Source organism: Parus major, chromosome 12, assembly GCF_001522545.3.
Source record: "Parus major isolate Abel chromosome 12, Parus_major1.1, whole genome shotgun sequence".
NCBI lineage: Eukaryota > Metazoa > Chordata > Aves > Passeriformes > Paridae > Parus > Parus major.
The window spans coordinates 2,536,530-2,562,690 of NC_031781.1; the positions used below are offsets into that span (position 1 = coordinate 2,536,530).

The window sequence follows — 26,161 nt, forward strand, 5'->3', positions numbered from 1 at the left end:
GTGTTTCTCCTGGTGTTTTTTGAAACCTAATTCTGCATTAGATAATTTTGCATGAAGAGCTGAGTGAGGATCTGTTTTTAGCAGTAAACTTAGAATCCTGTCAGCTGAATATAAATATGGTTTTTAATGAGCTTGAATTCCTGTAGGACTCAGTGTAAAAGCTCACAGGATGTGTTTTGCTGAAGAATGTTGTTGGGCTGGGTAAGTTCCCACACTTTTATCAATGAAATGGGTGTTTGGGAGCATTAGGAATTGTTAAACTAGCAAGGGGTAAGATTGTTGAGTGTAAGTTGTGATTTGGTGAATTCTGATAGGAGTATTTCTGTTCTTGTGGAAATCCTGCCTCTTCTGGATCCAGGGTGATCCTGGTGGTCCTTCCCTGGCTCACTTTCTGCTCCTTTCTCATGAAATCTGTGTGGCTTTGAGGTCCCTGCATAAACCCTGCTCTGCTCCTTGAAGTTCTGGAGGCAGAGCTCTTTGGAATGCTGCTCCATCTGGGAGAGCAGGCTATGAAATGACCACGACTTGGAACAAAAATAAGGAAATAATGGATACTGGGAATCCTCAGGAAGAAGTTCCTTCCATTTTCTGGCTGCCTGCTGTCCCAAAAGGTGTAGAATTGTGTTCATGTCTGATATTTATCTTCTCTTCCCTCAATCTGCATCTCACTGGGTTGAATCAGCCTGGCAAATCCTTCCCTAAAGCTGAAATCGAGTTCTTCGTGCTCGGGGCTCGAGAGGAACGTAACTAAAACCTCACAGTTCTTGTAGGAGCCTCTAGGATTGTCCAAATAAAAGAAAAACCTGGAAAATTAAAGCAGAGAAAGTTACAGCAGCCTCAGAACCACGAATCCCTGGAGGCTGGGAGGATGTTGGCCTTGGATAACTGCTGGGGGAATTTTTTCAGGCTGTCCCAGCATGGTTCTTTCCCTGACCTGATACCCTGGAACAGGCTTTCACTGTGTTTTGTGGCACTCAAACTCTCCTTTCATGGCTTTGCAGCCAAGTTTTCCTTCTTGCCCTATCATCTGTCTTGTTAGAAGCTTAAAAATGAATTTAAAGCAGGAAATCTTAAACCTCACTTCTCCTCCCTCTCGCTTCCAGCTTTCCTCGCTGTAGAAATTGAGTTGGGGAAAATGATGCTTCTGTTCTCTGTCAGTTTTACCTGTTTGAGTAGCCAGTCATTTTCTGAGTGTTCAGAAAGATTCTGCTTCTGTCTTATTTATGTATTTTAGTTCTATTTATATTAAAATAAAACAATCAATAACCATATTATTCAAATACATAATCTCTCTCAAAATAAAAACCTTCATATAGTTCTTAATCCTTTAAAAAAATCCTTTTTTTAAAATTTTAATACCTTTGTCTTACCTCTTTTACAATAAAAAACAAAATAATTATTATACTAAACTCAATAATAATTTATAAAAAATTAATAAAAATACTAAAATTTCTACCAAGTATATTTAACTTATCATTTCTTCATCCAACCCTACTTCCCAATCCCAATAACACATTTTAAAAATGTACTAATAATTACACCCAATTTGTCAAAAAAAACTCCAAAAAATAAAAATTTTTAACCTTTCCTTTCCTTCTTCTCCTTTAAATCTATTATATCACTTTTTAAAAATATTCAATTTCCCCTAAATGTTAAAAATACCTCTTTCCTAAGAATTCAGCTGTTAAACTTCCTCTATATAATCTACAACTTCTCTAAAATAAAGACTAAAATATCCAAAAAAAACCCAATAAAAGATGAGGATGAATCAGATTATGGGTATTATATTTGAAATACTTTTCTGTTTATTTGGCAGGTCCTTGACCAGTATGAACGAGAAGGGTTTAATTTCCTAGCTAAAGTTTTTAATTCTTCACATTCCTTCTTGGAAGACTTGACAGGTCTGACTTTATTGCACCAGGAGACACAGGCTGCTGAGGTAAGCAAATAAAATTTGCATGTTAATTAATCATGTGACCAAATGAGAGAATCAAGCAGCAGTGTTTGATTTACAGAAGGATTAATACAATTATTTGGACAGTCTCTTAAATGAATTGTAACTTTCTGTATCTGAGTTTTTCAAGTGTTGCTTTTAAAGGCAACAGGTGATTTTTGTTATGTGGTGTTAAGGAAATCAAAGGTAATTTTAGGTCAATTAAAATGTAATTATGCTGCTGGATGGATTATAATGTGGGGGAAACAATGCTGTTTATTTGCCCAGTGCCTAAACATGGAATTTGGGCAGAAATTGGAGTGTGTTTGATCTCATGGACAGCAGCACTGGTGATAACTCAATATTGAGTTGTGATAATTGTTCCATAAAAACAAAACAGGTATCTCCTAATATTGTATTTAACAATGATTCATATTCCTTCCTCCCTCTGCCAAAATCTCTGCCCTTCTACATCATCATTTAATTTTGGCATAGCTGATATCTCTACCCTTTTGCATCATCATTTAATTTTGGCACAGCTGTGTCCCAGGGATGGGTCTGAAGCAGTGACAATTCAGTGCCTGTGGAAGTGCTGGAGCTGTTTTTTCAGCTGGAAGAGGCTCCACAGTGTTTCTGTTTAATAAGTTTTGGGTGGATAATGATGACTTTGCTCTCTGTTTCATGTTTTAATCTTTGAAAACTAAATGTAGCAGATGCTGGAAACATGAACTTTAAAATACCTAATGCATTCTGAAATCAGCATGGTCATACCTAGAAAAAACTTAAATATATATATGAGAGGGATCCAAGAAGGGAAAACAATCACCCCTTATCATGTGCCACTCATTAACAGCAAGAATAATTAAAGTCTGATTGCCAGGCCTGAGTTTCAGTGGTCTAGGCTGCTAATGTAAAATATAAAAACAGTTAAAATCAGTAATGTATTATTTTGCAGGTATCAATCTATAAATCCCTTTTGCAGTTTCAGAGTGGGTGTTTGTTAATGTTTTAGATAGTTTTAGTATAGTTTAGTGGTTTTAGATGCTCTCTACAAAGTGTGGAGTCTGCTGTGAGTTCACTGCAAGTTACTGAAGTTCAAAGTTTTGCTTCAAACCCAGAATTTGTGTCCTTTAAAAAATCCTGGGGTGCTTTAGTGAGGTTTATGCAGTGAAATCACTGCTCAGAGGTGGAAAATCTGACATACAAAGTATTTGCAGAGCTAATGCTTTCAAATTACCTGAACTGCCATAAAACCAGGGAGCTGGCTTGATTCTTCCCTGTGGGATTGCTGCATTTTTGGGAAAATTCATCTCTTTTAGCTGTTAACCAGTTTAATAGTCTTGATGAATCTGTGTTTATGAATGGCAAGGGCTGACAGGCAGATTATTTGTAAATTCTGGAGGATTCTGGATTGCTTTGGATTAAAACCCAGTTCTTTGTTACATCTTTGCCACGGTTAGCTCTGAAAAACAAAGAAGTTGTTTTGTGCTCCTCCACAAGTCTCTCAGTTCCATCATCTGGGGCAATTCTTTAATTTTTTTAGGTGCACAAGAGAGTGCTTTCAGTATCTTCTCTGCAGAATTACTCTCCTATCTCGAGCTCATTTTCTCTTGTATTTCGAGCTCCTTTTTCTCACGCTGCAGCTGGGGAGTGTGAGGTCTGCAGAATGATTTTTTGGGTTTCTGGCTGCTCTGCAGCTGCTCCTGGCAGAATGTGTTCCAGAAAATGGAGCCTTTAGATTTGCTAAGGCTGCTGCTCCTTTGATTTGAGATCTTCTCGTTACACTCCAAAGGGTAAAACTCTTTCCACTGCAGCAAAAGCGCTGAGAGCTTTCATCAGGTGGGTATGGCCTGGTTTGGGATGGGAATAGTTCATTTTTCTGATGAGAAAATGAAATACCTGCTTTTTACCACTCAGACTCTTCAGAGAGGCTTTGTGGATTATTGGTGCATTTGGAGACCATAAAAATTGCTTCTTGTAACTGCAGATTTTCCTTTCCTCCTGTCTGGTAAAATCTATCCAGTGCTAGCCCAGAACTATAAAAAGAAAATAGACTTGTAAAGTTAGATGTCATCCAACCTTATATTTACCCAGTAACATCATCACTGGGTTGTAATTCCATATATAAATCCCTGATATTTCACTAATAAACCTACATCTGATAGGAGAATTACTCAATTTTGTGCTTATTTTTAAAGGTTCACTGGTAAAATGTGAATTCATTCAAAGCATTTCACTGAAGATTTTGCCAAGAGTGTTTTGTTGGGTCAGAGAAACTGTTGTGCTGCTCTTATGTTTCACTTTTTCTTAATATATTTTTATTTTTTATTCACCTAAATGCTTAGCTGCTCTCATGATGTGTGTGTAAAAGTGCTTTAATGAGAAAGTTTTTTTGAGTTTTGAGTTTGCCTAAAAGAGAATCTGGAGAAGTTGTGCATGTTCTGCAGGAGTGACTGTTAAACACATTTTTTGGGTAGCCTGGATTTCCATGAGAACTCCCCTCACATTATTAACACCGAGTGTGTTTGCCCAAATTTAAGGAACATAATTTACAGTAAGATATGGGAGACTTTTCACTTAGTGAAAACCTTTTTTTGACTTGCACTAATTCCTATTTTAATGTTTAATTCCCATGTTTAATTCCTATTCCAGGGCTGTGCTGTTAACCATAATATTTTAATACAGATTCAGTGGAAAGTTGATACAATTGCAGGGTTTTTAGTCAATAGCACACCTATTCCTTCAACATGAGCTGCATCAGGAAATCATAAATATTCCCCATGATTTCCTTAGCATGACAATTAATAAATAATAACACCAGCAAGCTTTCCTATCCTGTCTTGAACTGACAGTACATTCCAGGCATCTGCTCCTTCTGCACCTGGCTTTAATTTAGGCTCTCTGGAACATTTTGGGGTGGTTTTTTTCCCCAGTTGGAGCTTTGTGTGCAGCCTGTGATGGCCCAGGCTGGGAGGGCCGATGGGAGCTGTGGGAAAATGCCATTTCAGCACTCCAGAGGCTGTTTCCACTGGATCCAGCTCATCTGGGGAGCTGCCCCAGCTGATGGGAGCTCAGAATTCCTGTTTGCCACATCCCTCGGCTTCTTCCCTGCCAGCCTCAACTCTTCAACCTGACCCTTGTTTAATGGCTGGGCTTAAAATAGACACAGCCTTGGGTTGTTAATCAGAGGTGTGCAATTGGAGGCAGAAAAGTGAATAATTCCCAGGTCAGAGCTGCCCAGGACTGTTTCAGAGCAGTGCATCCCCAAACCCAACTGGTTTGCTCCCCTCGTGCTCCAGATTCACCCTGTAAAGGGTGTTGGGGTAGAAAGATGCTTTTCCTCTAAAATTTCTAAATCAATCAAAAGTTTTCTCATCCTAAATCACAGATTTGCTGCTAGGCTAAGCTAATTTCTCTCTGTAATTCTCATTTCTCTCTGTAATAAGGCACAAGTGTAAATATCCTTTTATTTTCGTTGGATTTCAATTCCTGAATTACTTGGATGCTTTACTGCACTTCCTGCTTTCACCAGGAGGAAAGAAGACTATAAAACACACACCAGAAATAAAATTTTCACTTGGTTTTCTGATTAAAAAACAAGAATGGGGTAGAAGTTGCAATGTAAGAGGGTCCTAAAGAGCTTTTGGGGGGGGGGAATCAAATCTGGAGCAGATTTCCTATTTTTGAATGTGAATTCAGGTCATGATGTCAGTGTTACTTTATTTCAGTAATGTTGTATTTCAAGTTTCTGTCTCAAGGAAAGTGTGGTGCCTCTAGCTTCTGTGACAAGTTCTTGTAGTCAGTGAATGAGGCCTCTTTGGTATTGCCAAAATCCCTTTTCTGTGCTTGGTTGACTTATCCCAAACAATCCATATTAATGGAAAAAATAAAAAAAAAAATAAAATAATCATGTTAGTGAAATACAGATAACCCCATTTTATCATTTCTGCACTTATTTGAGGTTTGTGCCTGGCCATTTTTCAGTCATTTCTTGAGGAACAAGGTTTGGCTGTAGAATAAGCAGCTGGTATTCCAAAGGAACTTTGTGCTTGTCCAAATTTGGAAGAAAATTCAGAATTTCCAGTGTGCTTTGCTATTAAAAATATCCTGCTTGTCCCTGATTCTGCATCTTATTATGCAGATTATTTGATGCTGAAACAATAACATATGAATAGCCAAAAGAAAAAAAAACCCAAGCAAAACATCAAAACCCAGCTACAACAATATTATAACAGCAAATTCTGTAACTTGACAAGTTTTCTCTGTTAGCCAAGTATTATTCAGAATTTAATTTTGCTTGGTGTTATGAAAACTTCCTAAAGAAATCATTTCTGCTGGGTAGCCCAGAATTAATGTTTGAGACTTCTCTGTGGCTGTGAGCTTTTTTGTTTTCCTTCACGTTTTTAATCTGGTGCATTTCTGGAAAAATTCATTTTGACAGATTCAGGCCTGCCCTGGAATTTCTTTCTTAAGAGATTAAGAGATTAATTTGTTTTCTTTCAGGAGGTGGGTTGTTTTTTTCTTTCTGAGTTTTCTCATGATGTCAATTAGTGTCATCATTTTTCTTCATTCATCAAGCAGTGTTTCCCAGCTCTTTGAATAATGGTAATTTTTATTTATTTTTTTTTCCCCTGCTGATGCCTTCTGCTGCTTTTGGAAGGGTTTAAAAATACCTGTACTACCAAAACATGAGCTCCTTGCTTTTCCCCTTATACCTTCACTGATAATTTCAATTATTATCATTAATTATATTCAAATGATCTTCCTGGGACTTCCATCAGCGAGTGATGTGCACAAATACTCCCATTTCCTGATAAATCTGAATAAATGTGTGTTTGTCCCTGGAGGGCAGGGAGGGGCTTGTGCAGACATTTCTTTTTTTTTTTTGGAGGGAAGGACAGCTGGTTGGTATCCAGTTATCATTTTTGTCTGAAATGTCAAATATATGGGGAAAAAAAGCCCCGCTGAAAGAAATGCAATAATGGCATTTGGGTGGGTTTATCTGCTTTTTTAACTGAATTGCTGTCTTAGTGTCAAAACTTGGATAGAGTTTAAATCTCTCTGTAAAATTTCACAGTCCATCTCCTGTAACTATAAAATGGGAAGTGCTGATAGGAATAAATTTATTATCTCATCACTTTTTATGGGAGGGGAAGAGGCTTTGCAAGAAAAACCTGGACAAAACCTGGAGCAGCACTGATGTGCACTCCGTGTTCCTCATGAAGCTTCTGCAGACAATAATTCCTGGCTGGTGTTGTTCTTTCTGGACAGAATTGATCAGTGGAGGTGATCAATATCAGCCATCCTCTCCCAAGGAAGCTCTGGGCTTTTGGGCCTTTCCTCTTTTATTAAGAACAACACCTCCAGTCCAATTGTTATTCTTTGTGACTGATTTTAATTGCCCTCGTTAGATCATCACCTAAACAAGGAGTGCTTCAGCTGATGAGGTAATGTTTTGATTTGTGCCACGGCAGTAAATGATGGTAAATTGTACTTTATTGAAGATTTGAGAGTAATTTTAGCTGATGGTGAACACAGCACCCCAGAATTTTGAAGGGAACTGCTAGACTGAAGCTGTAAAATCTTAATTTTGGGGAAGCAACTCTCTTCTACAAAAAGTTTCAAACTCTGTTGACTCTTCTTCCTTTGAAGGAGGAATTTCCAGTGAAGAAGTAATATAATTCAGGGATTAAATCTCTTCCATTCCAATATACTTTGTCACAAAGAAGAATGAATAGAGTGTTCAAGATGCATTCTGTTATTCTCATGTGGAGAATAAGAAATTACACAACACAGACAAACACGCTGATAAACTTTTAAAATTCTAATTAAGACCATAAATTCTCCAATGTACATCTCAGTCCAAGAGTGTATGAGCCCTTGCAGCTCATTTAAATAAAAGCATTTTAAAAAAAGAGAGAAAAGTTTGCTGCTGGCCAAGTCAGTTCCAGATTATTTCAATAAACACCAATTGTTGTAGGTTTAGCCAGAGGTGCTGGGAATGTCTTGGGGCAGGGCTGCCTCAGCACCCCTCAGGTGTTAATTAAGTCACTTCATTAGGGATCAATGTGCTCTGATCATCCTGGAGCCTATGAAATGTTGTCCACCAGAATATTTTCATTGTTAACCGTGTTTGCCTCCTCCTGAGGATCCAGATTTCCTCTGGAAGCATCTCCTGAACTTCTCTGAGGGTGTTTCTGTCAGGATTAACCCTTGCAGGCAATTCTCACATCCCCCAGGAGCATGGCTGCTTTGTGGTTTCCACCATCTGATTCACACCACAAAACCTTTCTGCACAAGCAGCAGTGCAGAACTCAGAACTTTTCAACTCTGGAACCGACTTTCCTGTAAATATAAGTGAAACTAGGAAATGCTTATAAATGATTGAATAATTATAATTGATTGAAACGTGAAGAGCTGCTGGGAAATCCTGTGGGTTTAGCAACAGCCTCTCTTTAATGCCAGCAGTTGCTAATTCACAGAGGAAATTAAGCACCACAAATTTTAAGAACAGAACATCGATTTTAAGACGTTCCTGTGTGGAAATCTCAGATGGAAAACAGATAGCAAACAACTTCTCAGCTTAAATTTTCACCATGTCTCAGAGTTTCTTCCTTTGTGAACAATTGAATTTTTGAATTGAATTGAAACTAAATTTTACCAGTGTGAGTGTTTAAAGATTTGCATCCGTGTTGCTGCTGAGTTCTGGTTGACACTAATTTAAAAAACAGGCAGATTTGAGAGCCTTTAAAATTAATACTTACCAGCTCTTACTGGCCTGAGCTCTCTTTCCATTTGAAATATTTGAATATTTTCCTGGTGTTTGCACTTTAATGAACATCTCTGCAGAATGCTGGTGTTTCCTTTCCCTCGCTGTAGTTCAGCTTCTCCTGAAGTTTCCTTTCTCCAACACTTTTTTGGAGCACATTAAAACTTGGCTCCCAGCTGAAATCTGCCATGCAACATAGCTGTTTGTATGGAATTGGCTGGAGTCCTGGAGAAACCACCTGATACCTTAGGAGGGATGAAAATTAATGACCAATTCTCTAGTTAAAACCCAGCTTTGATTCCAAGATGAGCCTGAGAAGATAAGGATCAGTTCTCATCTCTTTGCTGGTAATTTTGCCTTAATAGTGACTTCTCTTAGCTGATTTAGGGTCAAATTAGTTGGAAAGTTAAATCTTGTAAATTGTAAATTAAAGTTGTGCCTGACCTCATGAAGAGACATTTTAAAAGTCTGCATTGTTATACATGTAATAAAGAATTAGCCAAGAGAAGAGTGTCTCACTTTTAAGTTTGGAGGCAATAATGTTTAAAAAAAAAAAAGTTTTAGGATGAGTTTCTGTTTTCTTGGTCTCTCACCCTTTAAAAACCCCACTTTAGGTGTTAAATAATGTGCTTCAAATTAGTGATGAGTTATTGCATTTTGTAGTGTGGAGTCTGGGACACCAAAGCTTTTCCTACATGTGATATTTCACAAAGCAAAAGCTGCTTGTCAGTTACTGAGTTTGTTGTTATTTCCATATACAGGACAATTTGTGATGATGATTTTTAGTCATTTAATTGTTACACAGCAACCTTAAAATAATGCAGTTTTACTGGATAAATAGGAGTGGTTTTGGTAAATAGAAAATGCTAGATCTGGAAATCTAACAACAGGATTTTTAAAAGTGAGGCTGAGCTGCAAGCCCTTGTGGGAAGGAAATTCATGGCTGGAATGTGATTAGGAGCTGGTTTGAAGTCTGTGTAGCAGTTCTGCTGCCATCTCTGTGCAGGAAGGCAAATGTGCAGCTGTTGTCTGATTATTGAAGTGTAAAATACTGCAAAATGGCCATTTAATGGTACAGGACTCTCTAAGACAAGAGGTGATTTGACTCTATTCCAGTTAAAACACAAAAGTAAACAGAATAAAACTGGTCTAGTTGGAATGATCTCAAATCTGTGAGAGTATGGAAATAAATTTGGAGAAAAACTCTACATGTGCAAGTACATCAGTACTTCGTCATCTGAAAATGAGGGTTCTCTTGAAGTACTTGTTATGTACAAAATAAACTCCTGTAATTGTAAAGCACTGACTCAAGGCCACCAGGCAAGGAATTTAATCCCCTGCAAGTCAAGTGTGAAATCCAATAGGTTAATCAACAAATACAAAAAATCCATGCATAGGAAATAGATACAAACTGTGATTTAGGTGGAGCTAACTGCTTAGAGACTTATTTATTTTTTGGGAGCTAAAGAAAGTCACAGAAATGGAGAAGGGAGGCACAAGTAAACCTGTAAAGAATTAAGCAACCACTTTCCAGCCTCTCAAGGGGATAGGGGTTAAGAGATACAGTTTTAAAAGTCTTTATGTTGTTGAAAAGTTTATTTGTCTAATGTCTACTGAGACAGCGTGCCAACAACAGCAAACCCAATGCAAGTCAGAAAACTCCTACTGGAAGAGAATATGAAGGCATAACAAAGCTATTTAGAAATATTACAGTGCAGCAGCTGGTTTTGCTAATGCTTCTTGGTTATTTAAAAAAAAATAATAATCATCTAAGTCCTAATTCCCTTTGTCTTCTCACTCTGAGTGGCTGCAGTGTGTGGAGCTTGCTGGCCCGTGACTCATTCTCCCCACTAATGCTATTTCTTTGAATAGCCCTTGTGAAAACATGCATTTTGTGTTAGTTGTCTTAGCTGGCAATGGAGGAGGGTGGTTTTTTCCTCCCCTGGTGAGTGATTTATGTGTGCTAATCTCTGGGTCTGCCTTTGCCACACGTGGTGCCTGTGAAGACACTGCTGGTGCTGTACCTGGGATTGCTGTGCTCACCTTTCTGCAAGAGTAACTCCAGCACTAAAACTCATTTAATCTCTTCCTCCACAGGCAAAACATATCTAATAAATTCTGATACTTTGGGCTTCTTTTCAGGGACAGACATGAAACTGAAGCTGGATTTTAATTCTTACTGGATCTGCAAAGGGTAAAAGGCAAAGATGATGCAAATGCAAAATAAGATTTTATTTCCAGCCTCTAAAAGAAACTTCTTTGCATTTGATACTTCTGCTTTCTGGATTTAATCTATAATTTAGTATTGGGATCAAACTGTTGAATGCATTTAATATGCAATTTAATATTGTTTAATTTGTATATTTATGCCTGCAGATTATGTTTGGATTGCTCAGCAAAGTCAAATCTTGAATATAGCCAAACATGGTGATAAAGTTCAAGGAGCTGACTGTTTCCTTTTTCTGTGGTGGAAATTAGAGATGGTTCTGGGAGATTTGGGAAGAGGAAGTAATGCTGTTAAACATCATTTTAGTTAAGTTGAGGCATGGAGGTCACAAGGTTTTCTGCTAAGTGAGGTTAAATTCAAGCAAGGTTGGTGAGCAGTAACGTCCCATTAAGGAACAGCTGCTGGAGGATGCTGCAGGAGTTTTCAGGACAATACTAGAAAAAAGTCTTTGTATTTGGAAAATTACTAGGATTTCAGCTCATTTGTGAAATAGAAGAATGTTGCTTTCATTAAGAAATCTCTCCATTGAAGAAGAAATGTTTTTATCATTGTGTGCTTTGCATTTGAAGGCCAATGACATTCCCAGTTCTAGCATGAAGTCTGCAATCCTTCCTTCTAGTGACATTTTTCTTTTTAATTTTTTTTAATTCTTCTGTTTAAAAGCAGAGAAAAAGCTTGTGGCAGATAAAACTGCCTACAGAATAGAGTGGCTGTTTAGAATTGGTATTTTAATGTGAAGGGATGAGGTCACAGAGCACAGCAATAACCAGCAATCTTTGACTCCAGCATCGACAGCTCCACGGGCCTGATCTTTATTGCACTATTTTATAAATTTGGGAGGAAGGGGGGGCTCTGATTAGCATATCTGTTTCAGGAAGAGTATCAAGAGTTCTCTAATTTCATATTTAAATCTGGGATCTGGTTAATACTGGAGGCATGCAGAGAGCTATAACATGAAGGTTGCTGTTACTATAGTGAGATGCTATTAGAGACATCACAAGACTTGTTATACAAGGAAACACGATTACTTTGGATTAAAGGAGTTGCCAAAGGCTTGAAGGATTTATTGGTGCTGCTGCTTTGAGTTATATATAACTTCATTATTTTGTTGAAAACATTGAGATCTAGACTTAATGAAGCACAGTAAATGCTGCTGAAATGAATCAGCAGGTTTGACAGCTTTGAACTGACACCGAGCCACCGGTGAATTTTGTGGGAGCATTCTTTAGGTCTCCAGATCACTGGATAATGTACAGAAAGGAATAAATCCAGCTTTTGCAGGGAGAAATGAGTCTTAATGAGTGCAGTGAGGTACAGCAGAGTTGATGTGATCAAGATCATATTTCTGAAATGACTTGGAATTCTTGAGCTTGTGGGGGAGGAAATGGGCTGAGCTGCTGGGGCTGGGCTGGATCTCTGGGATAAAACATTCTGGGAGCAGGATGAGCGACAGCAATGGTCATGGAGGTCTGAGCAAGGCCAGGGGAAATGGGGAATCGTGGCTGTAGAAACAAAGGGCTGAAATTGGCTTTTTTTTTTCCTGCAGAATTTAGTCACGGGTAGTGTAATTAGAGGGGAAATGCAGACGTGAGACAGCTCTGTGGTGTGCTGGGCTGCTGCAAGGTCTCTTCTCTGGGTGAGTTAGGAGTTCAGTGCATCTCACATCCATTGGATCATTTCATTAATCTCAGCTGGATAAAACTGGCAGCATTTTGACACTGCTTCCCTAACCCAGCTCAGAGAGTGCTGTGACATCCAGAAACGCTCTCTAGACAGCTGCATTCCATTCCTTTCTGTGGAGTCTGTAGTACTGCAGAGATGTTTCAAAAGGATTATTGCTTTAACAGATGATTAATTGCAAATTATTTATTGCTTTCTTAAAATTAGCTCAGCAGTCATCGTTTGCTCTTGATTCCACAATGCAGAATTAGTGCTGTGGGAATTAATGTGAGTCTGAATGAGAAATGAGCCATAATCAATGATGAAAGGTTTCTAAGCTTTGAAATAAGTCTTACAACATTAATTCCTTACAAGCAATACTATAATGAGAAAATATGTAATGGCAGAGATTGTTCTTGAGCTCCCTTTGACTCTCCCCTCTGCAATGTGACTCAGGAATTTAGTTATGGAGAAATATGACTAAGTGCCTTCTGCCTTTGAGGTACAGCCCTGGGTGAAATCCAGCATGACACTGGATTTCAGTGCATTGGATAACTTCTTCCCCAGTCTTTTTAACTCTGAATTTGGGACAAAACTACAGCAAAAGCTGGAATAGCTTCCTCATCTAACTGTCCCATGGCCGAGTGGAGTTTTTTGTTCTCTTGGATAGTGTCTGATTACTAAATTAAGCTCTCGGCATCAATAAATCATTTCCCTGCAGAGTAAAACCTGTCATTTTTCATACCTGTTGTGTTTTGTACCTTTTGAAATCTCTGTCTTGGGGCTGTGGAGTGACTCCCAGGGTAGGCACAGCAGGCAGAAGGCACAAAGGATTCCAGGTGCAGCTCACAGTGCGGTGGGGGGACGAGCTGGACACATTCCAGAGGATTTGCAGGAGCTGGGTGAACTCTGGGAGCAGGTTGGGATTATGGGGTTCACAGAAAGAGGAGCCAAGTGAAAAACCAAAGGGAGGGTTTTTCAGGAGCCCCACACACTGCGTGGTGTGATCCATGTGAGGCTCACCAGGGCATTCCTGTTCCAAGGAAACAGGTGGGGAAGCACAGAGCATCATTCCTGATTCTGCAGGAGCACGGCTTGTACACCAAGCTTAGACAGCAGGCTGGTGCTGGAGCGTGTTTCTCACCACATGGAGGTAAATCAGAGCCTGCAGAGCCAACTGTGTGGAAAGGGTGTCCTGCTCTGAAGTGTTGCCTTGCATTGTCCAAGTGGAATATTTTAATTTAGGGCTTCTCATTCCATGCTGTGAAGGGCATCACAGAATCAAAATCTTCAAATGCAAAAATGTTTCTTCCGGATGTCGAAGAGTTGGAGGGCAGAAGGGAAGAATGGGAACAACCTCTTGCCCAGATTATAAATTCATGGCAATTATGAAAATCCTGTTAGTCCACAAAACCCAGCAGCTGAGATTTCTCCACTCTTGCAAGCCCTCAGCTCATTTTTCTCTCTGTATCCCACCCAAAGGTATTTTTAAAGCTGAATGAAGACAGCTCTCATTCTTTATTGTGCCTATATTGACATAAGTCACAGATGTTATTGCTGTGCAAACCACTGGTATTATTTTTGCTCTTAAAGACTTTCCTGGTTTCCCTTTTGCTGGGACAATTTTGTCATTGTTGCTGGGAGCTGGAACTATTTCATTCATGGGCCACAAATGTTTTCTGTTAAGCATTCAAAACCTTCCATCCTCCTATTGTGCTCTTCCAGTTTACTATAAAGTGCTCCAGCCCCATCCAACAGAGTTTGGTTTAAACCTTCCTCCAGTGCTGTTATTTTTAATATTTTCTCAGTTTTGCTTTAGTTCTCCAAGATGTATCATTGCAGTGAATTTAGTGCTGAATTTCTCCTGTCTCATTCACTCACTTCAGTTCCATCTCTTGCTTCCTTTGGATTTCCCAGCATCCCAACATTTCTGTTCTCCATAATTTCTCTGTTTGCATTGGCTTTGAACATCTCCTTTGCATCCTCTGGATGTTGGATATTAAATAAAATATGAAATAAAAACATTCATCTTTTCATCTTCTGGATTTGCAGATTTACTTCAGGTTATTTCATGGTAAACTCTCAGACTCAACACTTGCAGCTTCCTGTTATTTCTGTATTCTTTTGTTCTAGTGGTGGTTGTAAGCTGATACAGGAATGCTTCTAGACATTTACTTTTCAATATTTTCAATATTCAATAACTAATTATTAAAATTATAACTAATAATTCAATGTTCACTATTTCAATTTTAAATAGTTTCATTTTTTTTTTAATTTACTTTGCAGTAATGGACTTGGTTTTGTATCAAAATGTTATAAAAAATGCTGTTCATTACTGGCCCTTTCTTGCACTTTTCGTGAGCCTTGTCCTGTTAAAAAAAACAAAACATAATTTTTCTTCAGTCTTTCTGTTCTTTCACAATAATCTGGTTGAGTAATCCAGCATTTATTCAATTTATGCTTGGAAACACTTCCATTTTAAACAGCTACTGGACTAATGAATTACATCAGTAATACTGCAGTGCTGTTAACTGATTTATACTTCATTTTTATACTTTTTGTTTTGTTTGCATTTAAATATTTAAATTTGTTCTGTACAAAAACTGGACTAGAGGTTAGGATCAGGCCCTGTGTTTTATTCTATTTATTCCTTTAGTGAGCCCAGCATTTATTCTGTTCTCCCTATAAAGTCAATTTAATATTCTGGATGATTTTCCATTCTTCTTGTACAAACATGCACCTTCCAATATTTGCATCCCAGTTGAGCAATAAGAAATTGTCAGTACCTGTTTTTCCTGCCTGTTGAGTATCAGGTGTAATTTATGTAATTTACAGGCATTTTTTGGGGGGAAATATTCCTTCATCCCATTGCCCCTTGTCAGCAGCCTCCCTCAGCCCTGTGTGCCTGGGGAATTATTCTAACCCACAGCTCTTGCCAAGGCCTGTTACCTCCACATTTGACAATTAAACATCAAAAGTTACACTTTAAACCCTAACATTTATATCTATATAAAAAAAAAGCTTTTTTTTTTTTTTAATCTTGTTTTTCCTCTATCTTCCTCATGCCTGTAACTAATGGAGTTTCTTGGAAACTTAAGGTTCCACAGGGTCCTGATGGCCTCAGATACCTTTTTTTAAAGCAATATTCTATTTCCATGGTCAGAATCAGATTGTGTGCCCTCATTCAGACAAGAGTGAGAATGTCTCTTTCTGCCCCTATTTTTGCACAGACCTTTCTGGACTTTTCACTGGAGTTTCTGCTGTTCTTTCACCCCAATTCCATGGAAAGAGCGGAGCAGATGGAAAAGCTGGGCTGAAACTCTCCTGCTGCAGCTTTTGTGCTGAAGCTCTTGGCTTTTGTGTGTTTTTGCAGCAAACCAGAGCATGCTGACATCACCAACAATTCCCAGATTTGTTTTCACCCCCCTCACACAAACAAAAAGAAGGAGCCCCTTCTATTCCCGTTTTTTGGCCAACTCAGGTTTCCCCATCGCTTTTTATTCAGCAGAAGAGCCAAGGAAGTGAAAAAATCAGGAGTTTGTCATCCTTGTTCTCACCATCAACTCCAGCACATTTAAAGCTGAATTTTTATCCCTGGCAATTGAATATCTCTTCACAGAAAAACACTGGAAGTTCCTGGAATTACAAACATATCAGGCCACGAGCCAAGCTTTCCCTGGCTAGGCAGTGACAAAAGCTGCCAGTGGATCTGAGTTTTATGTGGTGGTTTTTTCTACTGTTCTCTCTGAGATCATCAAAACTTATTGCAACAAGGATTCAGTGCTGGATTTTAATCGTTTTTCCGCAGTTAAAACAGGAATTCTCACTTAGGGAGCAGCCATCAGATCGTAGCTGAAGTTGTTCATCTGGAAATTTTAAATTAAGTTTTATCCCAGTATATTAGTAATTTTAGCAGAATGTTCTAATCCAAAATGAAAATCAGATGTTCTTCATGGAAATAGGGAAGTCCAGACAATGGCTATTGTGTTTAGGTTACAAGACTTGTGGTCTTCCTTTTTTTAATTTTATTTTCATTGTTTACATTGCAGGCAAGTCTTTGTTCATTCTAAGGAATAAAGCTATTAGTTTAAAAGCACTATTTTTTTTTTAAAGTTTATATCCAAATATATTTCTCTTGAGCTGTGTAAAAAATTGGATTTTCTGGAAATTCATTGCCCTCATGAATGGACTCCTGGCGAGCGAGGAATTTTTATGACTCCCTTAAAAAAACAATTGCAGGCATTCCACAAATAAACAATTGTGTTGATTTGGGGGGGGCATTTTAATGGCTGTTTTATAATTATTTGTTCTCCAGTGTTTATTTCAGTATGGTATGTTGTAATTTTTAACTTAGTTATCCTAAGAATTCCCTTGTACAGCAGAGAGCAGAGCTTTGGAGCAGGAGCCAATTCCCAAGTGCAGACCCAGGCCTGACTCTGATACTTCACTCATTTCCATGAGTCTCTTCTGGAAGAGGAGCTGGAATAGTTCAGGCCAGGCACTCTCAGCTTCTTTTTGCATCTTCTTTTGGCAATTTTGATCTCTTTTCCTCAATTAGATTTTCCTCCCGTGTCTCTCATTAAGAAATTTCACGTGTGATTTTTCTTTTCTTCGATTTTCCTCCTTTCAGGGCTGTTTGTGCTGAATGGTTGAGAATAATCACAGCTCCACTGGATTTGGCTTTTCCTGTGTGTAAACCCTTGTGAGTGACAATTCTGATTTTCCTGGCACAGGAATGCAGTGCCCTGTTCTGTCCACAGCAGCACAAACCCTGACATTGCACAAGAGGCTCGTTTGAAAAATTGGGATAAGGGGGACTGAACAATCCTGGATTGCTCCTTGTCCCAGAGGGAGCAGCAGTTCCATCACTCTTGCTTTTGGACAGGATTTGCTTTTTACTGCTCAATCTGCAGTAAAATAATCCTCAAATAATCCAGGAGATGCTGCTACCACCAGCAGCACAGCTTGTGATCCAGCTCACGCTCACTGCGGAATTCTTTTCTGATTTTGAGTCATTCAATAATATTTTATTCACCCTGAGAGAGTTCAGAGGGAAAATGAAAGATGTTGTGCAGCCAGGATGAGCCTGAGGTTTCAGATATTTGGGTCTTGATATCCTTTTTGTCAAACCTCTGCATGTGTCACACTCTCAGTAAATTTTCCCTCAACTCCTTTAATCCCTGAGGTAGAAATGTTGCCCCTTTTTACAGAAAAAAAACAGATTAACTGGCAGCTTTTGTGCTTGCAGCAGCCCTTGGTGTGTGTTTGGGAGCAGAGAGATCTAAATTCCTTCTGTGTGTGCACATAAATAACATAAAACATAAATATGGACAGCAGTGACATCAGTGATCAGATTTTGTCAGCCCTTCCTCATTCGAGGGAGCCTGGCAGACTTTCAAAGGTTACTGCTGTCAGAAAATCATGAAACAGAACAAAATACAAATCAAAGATGCCGTGATCTCCTTCCAGCTCTGGAAGAGCAGAAAGTCTCTGTGTCAGAAACCAGATCACTCCTGTTTTCCTGCTGGGAGGGAGCAGGATGCTGTGGAGCAGCATTATTCCCTGGGATTTGCCCACTCTCAAAAGAATTCCTTATTTTTCTGTCAGAATCAGTATTTCTGGCTGTGCCAAAGTGATTTATGTCACAGTTCAGCACCGGCTTGGCCTCAGCCAGGAGATGAAAGAAATGGATGTAAAGATCAGAGTGAGAAGAAGGAGCTGTCCCAAATGGGCTCCTCTTGGGTGTTTTTAGAAGGTGAAATGAAGCTGGCTTTGTGCAAGTTCAGACTTGGCAGGACTCTATGATTTCTGTTTAATTGATGAATTTGACTGAGGTTTTATTTCATCAACACATAAACTCTTTGCAAAAGACAAATATTTTTATTGTAGAGGAGCTGAGCAGTCAATGTCTTTGTGTACCTCTCCACGCTGGGGTTTCTACAAAACCCCCAGCAGCAGAAAGAGAATCACTGAAAAGCTGAGCCTCTCACTGCTTTATTGCTCTGCTAAAAATTGGTATTTGTGTACTTTTTAAGAATAATTAGATGGATTCAGTTTTAGTCAGCTGTATCTTAAAGCTGCAAATCTGAAATAATTGGTCATTTATTTTGTAAATTCCTTGAAAATTTTATTATTTAACTGTTCTGCCTGCAGAGAGATTTCTTGCTGCTTTCTTTTATGATAGGAAAGCTAATGGGTGAAGTGAATTATCACAGGAACATATTCACATTGTGTTTCCCTCAGAGTTCTTCCCAATACAAAACGAACGTGCAGCCTCTGTTTGAAATAATTAGCCGTGGTTTACTGGGGGAATTTTGGGACTTTCATGTTGCACTAGCTTTTTGATCAAAATTTCCCTGCACTGCCTCGTTTTAATTCTGGCCATCTGGATTAAAAGGCTCTCTTAATCTTAAATACAGATTGTAACTCTTTCTCTTGGAGTGTGCTGCCATAAAATTCGGGCAGCTTTCCAGCTTTCTTCATTAAAGCTTGCTTTATTATGGTTTGTCAGCCATTAAATGATTGTTATGCACAATGGGCACTTGATTATAATTTGCTGGAGCTGGGAATCAGTTACAGCAGTAATCCAGTTCTGTAATTAAAAGAAAGCATGTTTATACCTGCTAGCATCTCCTGAGAGCTGCTGAGGGTGAGGAGAAAACAGACTTGAAAGGCAACAATTCCTGCCAATAAGGCACGGAAGGGCTCTAAGCCACCAATGTTCTGTGCTGTGTTGTGGAAGTGTGATTTCTTTTCCAAAATAACTGGGTTTGAACCAAAATCTGTTGTTTAAGATAAATTAAGGCAGTTTGATTTGTCAGAAATCTCCTCGGATCTTTGATTTCTCTTTGAGGTTAGGAAGAAATGTGAATTTCTTGCAGAAAAGGAGCGATCGGGGATCCTCGAATCCTTCCCGAGTTTTGTTTCTGTTCTTGTGGGTTTTTTTTTTATCAGGGAGCTCAATCTCACTGCTTTTTTCACCTGTAAAGTTTTGAAAAATTGTGAGAAAATGGCTAGCTTTAAAATTATTTTAAAAGGGAGTTTTTCATGGGTGTTTGTGCTACTTACTTTTATATTTTTGGCTGCTGGGAAGTCCCAGCTGCACAGTTGAACTGTTATGGACAAATGTGGCATAGCTGATGGTGTAATTTAATCTGATTTTAGCAGTATTTTATGGATAGCCTAAAGTAGATACATGATAATTTAATAAGTATTAAAAAATATTTCTTTATAACATTGAAGTTATGTAGCAGCTTTGTAATGTTTTTTTTTTCCTGAACTTGTGTCTCCTAAAATTCCATCTTTGAGATACCTTCTAGTAAATCTACACCTGGAAAACTTTCCTGGGAGCTGAATTTGTGCACATTTGGTGAGATGAAGCTGATAAATGAAATAATTTCATTTTCAATTTTACAAGCATCTGTTTGGCTGAAAAGAGTTTTCTGCCCCAGCTGAGAACTGGAGAGATGCAAACGTGTAGCAAATTCCTGTCTTGTATTTAGTGTTGATTTGCAAGAATTGTGCCTAAAGGAGGGCAGAAATTTGCTTTTTCACATCTCTCAAAATGGAGCTCTCAAATCAGTAATTAAATCCTTTCTAATGGATTAAAATAGATGGTAATGTGGGTTGTGGGCTAAGCAAGATGAGCAGAAATCAAGGGGAGCCACAGAATTTAAGTGATCTCTCCCACAATTCTAATGAGAATTCTAACAACAATTCTAATCAATAAAACCAGTTCTAATCAGAGTTGTTGATGGTTTAATCAGGAGTTTTCAGTCTTGTTAAACAAGTGAGGAACACAGAGTGGAATAAAACCAGGACTTCTATAATTCTGCCTTTCCTCAGCATGGGAAAGTTCTTGGGGGACACACAAATGAGATGTTCAGCTCTTCTGAGAAAAACCTTAAAAACAAATTCAGAGTTACCTGAAAAATCCTTTCTTTTCCTTTCTGTGAGGGTTTGTTTTGTTTGTTGTTTTTTGTTTTAATACCTTTGTTGATTTTGGAGAAGTCAGAATGCTTTTCTTGAGAATCTAATCTTCTCAATGGCAAGCCCTTGCAGTGCCTTTGCCAAGAGTTTATTTCACATGTATTCAGTCCAGTTTTCTTTTCACATATGTGAAATAACATCTTGGCAAGTGGTAAACAAAATATATACAGCGGAGAGAAGGAGAGCTGTGCTTTTTATTTAAGTGAAAAGATATATTTGATGAAATAATCCTTTCATTGAAGTGAGTAATTAAAGCTAAAATAAATAAGATCTTTTAAGAGATTGCACGGTAATTATGTAACTTTTAAGAAAAAAGAGTGGATGGTAATGAAGCCTTTTCCCTTGACTTGGGTTTTTCTTGGAAAAGTGCAGGATCATGTGATGATGTGGCACAGTGTGAGAGCAGTTTGCTGCTGCAAAATGCAAACATCCCAAAGTGATTTCCAGAGCCCAGATGTTTATCAGTCCTCTCTTCTGGAAGGGAGCAGGAAGGTTTTTATTCCAGGTTTCCAGGGTGCTGTAACTCCACATTTGTCCAGGGGAATGGCACTTGTGCACAGCCCACAGAGAACCCATGGTCAAGGAAGGAAAATTGTTCCTGTGGCTCCCTGAGAATTGTGAGGAAAATGATCCTGAGCTATGCCTGGCTCAGGAAATACACCTATATATATATTTATATGTATATAAAATAAAGATATGTAAAATATAGGTTATTATACCTGCTAGCATCTCCTGGGAGCTGCTGAGGGTGAGCAGAAAAGAGAGTTGAAAGGCAACAATTTCTGCTAATAAAACTCATTTCCTGCTGTATTGAATACAAACTGAATCCAATCAGGAGTGTCCTCCAGAGCATTTATCTGACCCCCAGAGATATTCTGAAGTGATTTATTTTTAACTGGCTCCATTTATCAGAGCATGGTGCTAAAAACACCAAATTTCTGGGTTTGATCCCTGTGTGGGCCATTCACTTAAGGGTTGGATTTACATTATGACAACTAAAAATACATTTAAGATGTTTTAATCACATCTCTACTTGTCTGCTTTCACAGAGTAACTCAGATTAATTAAATTGATTCAAATACCTACTCCTACCAGTAATGATAATTTAACATGGTAATTTCAGGGAAGAAGGGGAAAAACTAGAAAGCAAGCAAAACCTAGTTTAAAATTAGGGGAAATAAAAGTCAGAATAAAGGCAAATGCTGACCTTTATTTGCTGTGTGATAGTTCTAGTTCCAAACAGAAAAGTAATGACATTGAAATTGCATATTGTGAGTTGGGGGATGCATTCTTTTACCATTTATTTCTACAATCCAGCAAAAGAGAGGTATTTTTCCAGTCCTATCTATTTCAGCATTGCTGTGTTTTCTGTGCTTGGTTGGAAATGCAGCTGCACTTGATTTGCCATGGGCAGTTACAGGCTGCCAACAACACAACAAAAATTCACAGTGAATTAAGTGATATTTGGGTTCCTTTTAGCTCTGAAATATATATGGCAATCTATAATTGTAGCAAATAACAAGAATGTTTTTATAGGAACCTGGTGCTAATCAAATATGTTAAGGGCACTCCTAAGCAAATATTTTGTGATTTTGGAGTGTCTTTGCACAAAACTGGTACCACGAGCCCTTTTATGAAAGGGTTTTATTTCAAAAATCAGAATCAAAGAGTTGCTGAGGGCTGTGGCTCTCAAAAATGCTCATTCAAGATTTTCTGTTGTGGTTATTGATAATAAAGTCAGGCTTTAAGGCAAGGTCCTTTTATGATTGTAACTCTAAAAGTTAATTTATTCCTGCAGTTCTTTCCAAAGTGCAGGCAGATCCTGTTGTTTGTATTTAATGTGGGTATCTGCAGCAACAATCAAATGCTGAAAAAAGGGAATTCCAAGGTTCTTCATGATATTTCCCTTTAATGTCATAAGTGCAGTAACTTTGCAGCCAGTGTCCCATTGCAGAGGCTGTGATTTGAATAATTCCCAACGATTTACATATTTCCAGATAACTTTACAACATCCAGCTCTGTTTGATTTGTTCTGTGTGGAAGGGAATTAGAGGAGATAACATCTGAAGTCTTTATGTGATGCTTGCAGTACAGTTGTGTCTTTTTGAAGGATTAATTTGAGAAGTGAGGCCTCTGGGGTATTTCTCAATATCTAGCAGAATTTTCACATGCAGGCATCTTGAACTCCTTGAAGTTACTCAATTCCAGTCAATATCTTCAGGTTATAAATTAGTTCCTAATTAACATGATGGAATTTTGACAGAAATTAATGAAGCCTTGAGAGAGCTCTTGCTTGTGTAGCAGACTTTTCCCAGCTGTCCTCCAGAACTTCTCTAGGGAAAACCAGAGAAATTCAAGCTTTGCAAGGGTGCAGGTATCTCAAAATGTGCCATTGTCTCACACCTCAGCTCAGCTCTCATGTCTCCAGTGGTTTCACACCATCCTCACTTTCCCATCTCCTGGGAGGAGGAAATACAAAATAAATGGTACTTAGAGCAGCTGGGACCCCAATATTCCAGCTTCTCCTTCAGTTCACTGAGAAGTGTTTTTCTTTAGGGAAATCTGGCACAGTTTGCTGCCTAGGAGAGAAAAGAAGACACTTCAGCAGTGAAGGTGTAGGTGACAAATTCACCCTGGTATTTATCTTGGTTGTGCTTGGTTGCTGTGGAAAGGATTTGAAAAATCAAAGTATAAAACCTCTGTTGGCAGTTCCTGAAATCTATTTTTCTCCAACAGTCAAATGCATTCAAATTCTAATGCATTAAAATATTCATCCTCAGATATTTGGGGGGTTTTGTGGGATAAAAATAACAGTAAGTGCAGATTTGGACAGTGCCTCTTGTATTCACTTAGCCTGCAGTGACGTTCCTGCTGCTGGAACTCCAAGGGAGGTTTTGTTGTTCATTCTCCAGCCAAACTGCTGGAGTTTCATGTGTGTGGAACCTCATATCCCAGCTTAAACAGAGCATTGTGGATGGAGAAGTGTGAGGGAAATAACCCCAAGCTGAAAGCTGGAGCTTGTCTCTGTGTGGGGATTCAGCATTTGGGGCGCTGATGTTGTTATTCAGCAAATATCTGGGGGAGAGCAGAAGAGGAGGGGTCTGGCTGATCCTTTCCCACCCCTGCACACAGCATTAGCCCTCTCTTATTTCCAGGGAGAGTCTCAGGAGAGCAATTTGACCAAATCAACGCAGCAAGGACACAAACTGCAGAATAAACTCGGGGCAAGGCTTGCAAACTTCTGGGGATGCAGCTGCCTGGTGTTTCCTGAGGAGCAAATGTGGAGTAAATCCTTCCCTCCTCCTCCTCCCTTGCTCATCCCCAGCGTGCTTGGATGGTCCTGGTGCAATTCCAAGCTGCCAGGACCTGATCAAGGCTTATTCTTCTCCATTTTGGCTTTTTAGTTAATTTGCCAGCTACCTGTGAATCGGAACTGTGGCACCTGGGAAATGTGGGCTAGAGATGGAATTCTTTGTATTCTTGGTTTTATTTCCTAGAGATCATCTCTGGTTCTGGCTCGTGGAAGGTGCTGAACAAAATTGAGTGTATTAGAATATATTTGCAGATGGAAACTCAAGCTTCTGTTGTATGTGGTGGCTTGAAAATTAACAGGGAGAAGTTTCTCTGAAAAGGCTCAGTTGGTGCTGGATTTTGGAAGTATTTATACTGTCTTTGTTTTAGTTCTCTTAAATAGACAAATATATATAGAAATTAGGGAGTTGTTCTTTATTGTTGTCTTTTGGGAGATTTTCCTAATTAAATGTGGGGGGTATTTTAATATTTAGAGAAAAAAAAATTGAATGTCATTTGACTGTAAAAATACTCTTTTTCCTTTTTTGCCAGGAGGAAAATAATCCTAAATTGAGAGGTGTCTTTAGCTTGTTTGGACTTGTTAGCCTTAACTAAATGAAACAACCTCTAAACTGTTTGTTTTGACTGATTTTTTCCTCATTGAGGTTACACCTGTCCATTGTTTCCTTTACTGTAGGGTTTGTTAGGATATTGTGCAGAGGGAAGTCACATCCTTGAATTGCTGTTGAAACCTGATGGAGGTTAAACTTAAAGAAAAGGGGCAATTTACAGGACAGGCTTCATTTGTGTGAGGCTGAACAAAAATCATTCTGCTGTTGTGAATTTTATATATAAATATTTATGATTTTACAAAGCAAAAGTTTTGAGTTTTGTTTGCAGGAGTGTGTGGTGAGTGTTGAGATTTTGATTTTAAATTTCCAGTGCAAGCAGAGGGGTCTTCATTCTGAGGGAACTTCATAGGATCCTGAGGAGTGGGTTTGGGTTTAAAACTCATTTCATTCCATGCTTTCACACTTGTATCTAATTTAAATAGTTAATAATTATTAATAATTATTCCTGTAATTATGGCACTGCACTTGGAACACAACATTTCTCTTTCTAAGCAGAAAACTCTACTAAAGGTGGGGAAGCAAAAAGGTGAAGACAGTGACATTATCCCAGGGGAGAAGGTTTAAATGGGATGAGTTTCCCAGTCAATAAATGATCTCCAGGTGTCCCTAATTTCATTTTTTTTTCCTAGAATTCTAAGCAAAACTCTAGAAATTCTTGACATAATGAAAGGAGATTTTAAGATGGATTAAGTGTGAAGATGGAGAATATGTGGTGGACTTTGTGCCTTTAATGGAGACAATGGGATGAGGAAATGATATTTATAGAAACCATAAGAGTTTTCAAAAGACTGTAGGAATTGAAATTCTGGAGAATTCATGTATGTAAATAATCCAGCAAGAAAAAAAGCAAGATTACAAGGAATGGTGGAGGTCAGTCTTTTAAAACTGTGCTCATGCAAGACCTCTCAGAACTCTGGGGTGGTTGTGCCGAGGGTTTGCTTTAATTTGATTTTTTCACCTGTGCACTCTGCAAATGCATCAGGTTGGGCAGATGTGGCAAATGGTTGCTGCTGCTCTTTTCTCTTTCCCCTGGAAGCCTTCAGCTATCCTCACAGCTCAGCTTCTAATTCTATCTGTGATTCTAAAAAAACCTGGAAAACAGCAAACTGTTCTAGTTTGTGGTGTCCTGAAAATATAAGGACACGGTGGTAACCAGCACCACGGAAAAAACTCTTATTTTCCACTCTAATTAGTACTCACTACTTTTAGAAAATATTGGTAATAACACCCTCAGCATTTAGGTTTTTTGCCTTCTTATTTTTCATTGGAGCAATAGAATTAATTTTTGGAAAAATAAATATCACAGCTTATCTCGAGGAGGATTCTTTCTCAAGGGGAAAACCTTGCTAAGTTCATGAACTCCTTCCAACAGTAGGATTAAGATCTTGCTGGGCCAGATTTATCAAAGACATTATTCCATTAGTGAGGATGAGAAAGTGAACAGTGTTTGAGTCCTGCTGAGTCTTTACAAGCTGCTGGTTTGAATGCTTGCAGGAACAGGAATGTTGGCTCACCAAAGGTGGGGAACATGTCAGTGCCTCTGCCAAGCAGCATCGCTCTGCATTTCAGCTGGGAAAGAAATGCCAGATACTGGGATGAGTCTGGGAGTCTGCAAATAAATATTTGGATTGGCCAAGTCTTTAAAATGCATTTTGATTGAT

The 26,161-nt window shown here is 38.6% G+C and overlaps 1 protein-coding gene across 15 annotated transcripts in view; it reads left to right on the forward strand.

Moving 5' to 3' along the window:
• ATG7 (autophagy related 7) overlaps positions 1-26,161 on the forward strand; it is an 81,301-nt gene that overhangs the window by 28,066 nt on the left and 27,074 nt on the right. For 5 of the 15 annotated variants that reach the window (XR_004499204.1, XM_015640764.1, XM_019008083.2 and 2 more), the window contains exon 17: positions 1,817-1,939. Coding sequence is in view for 11 of the 15 variants with exons in the window: in XM_015640764.1 (XP_015496250.1) it covers positions 1,817-1,939 (123 nt within the window). In the remaining 4 variants the exon portion in view is untranslated. Of the gene's footprint in view, positions 1-1,816; positions 1,940-3,476; positions 6,406-6,436; positions 6,539-7,204; positions 9,211-10,844; positions 19,003-24,565; positions 24,816-25,129; positions 25,967-25,994; positions 26,129-26,161 lie in introns of those variants that run through there. The other 10 variants (XR_004499206.1, XR_004499207.1, XR_004499205.1 and 7 more) reach the window with 10 other exon arrangements.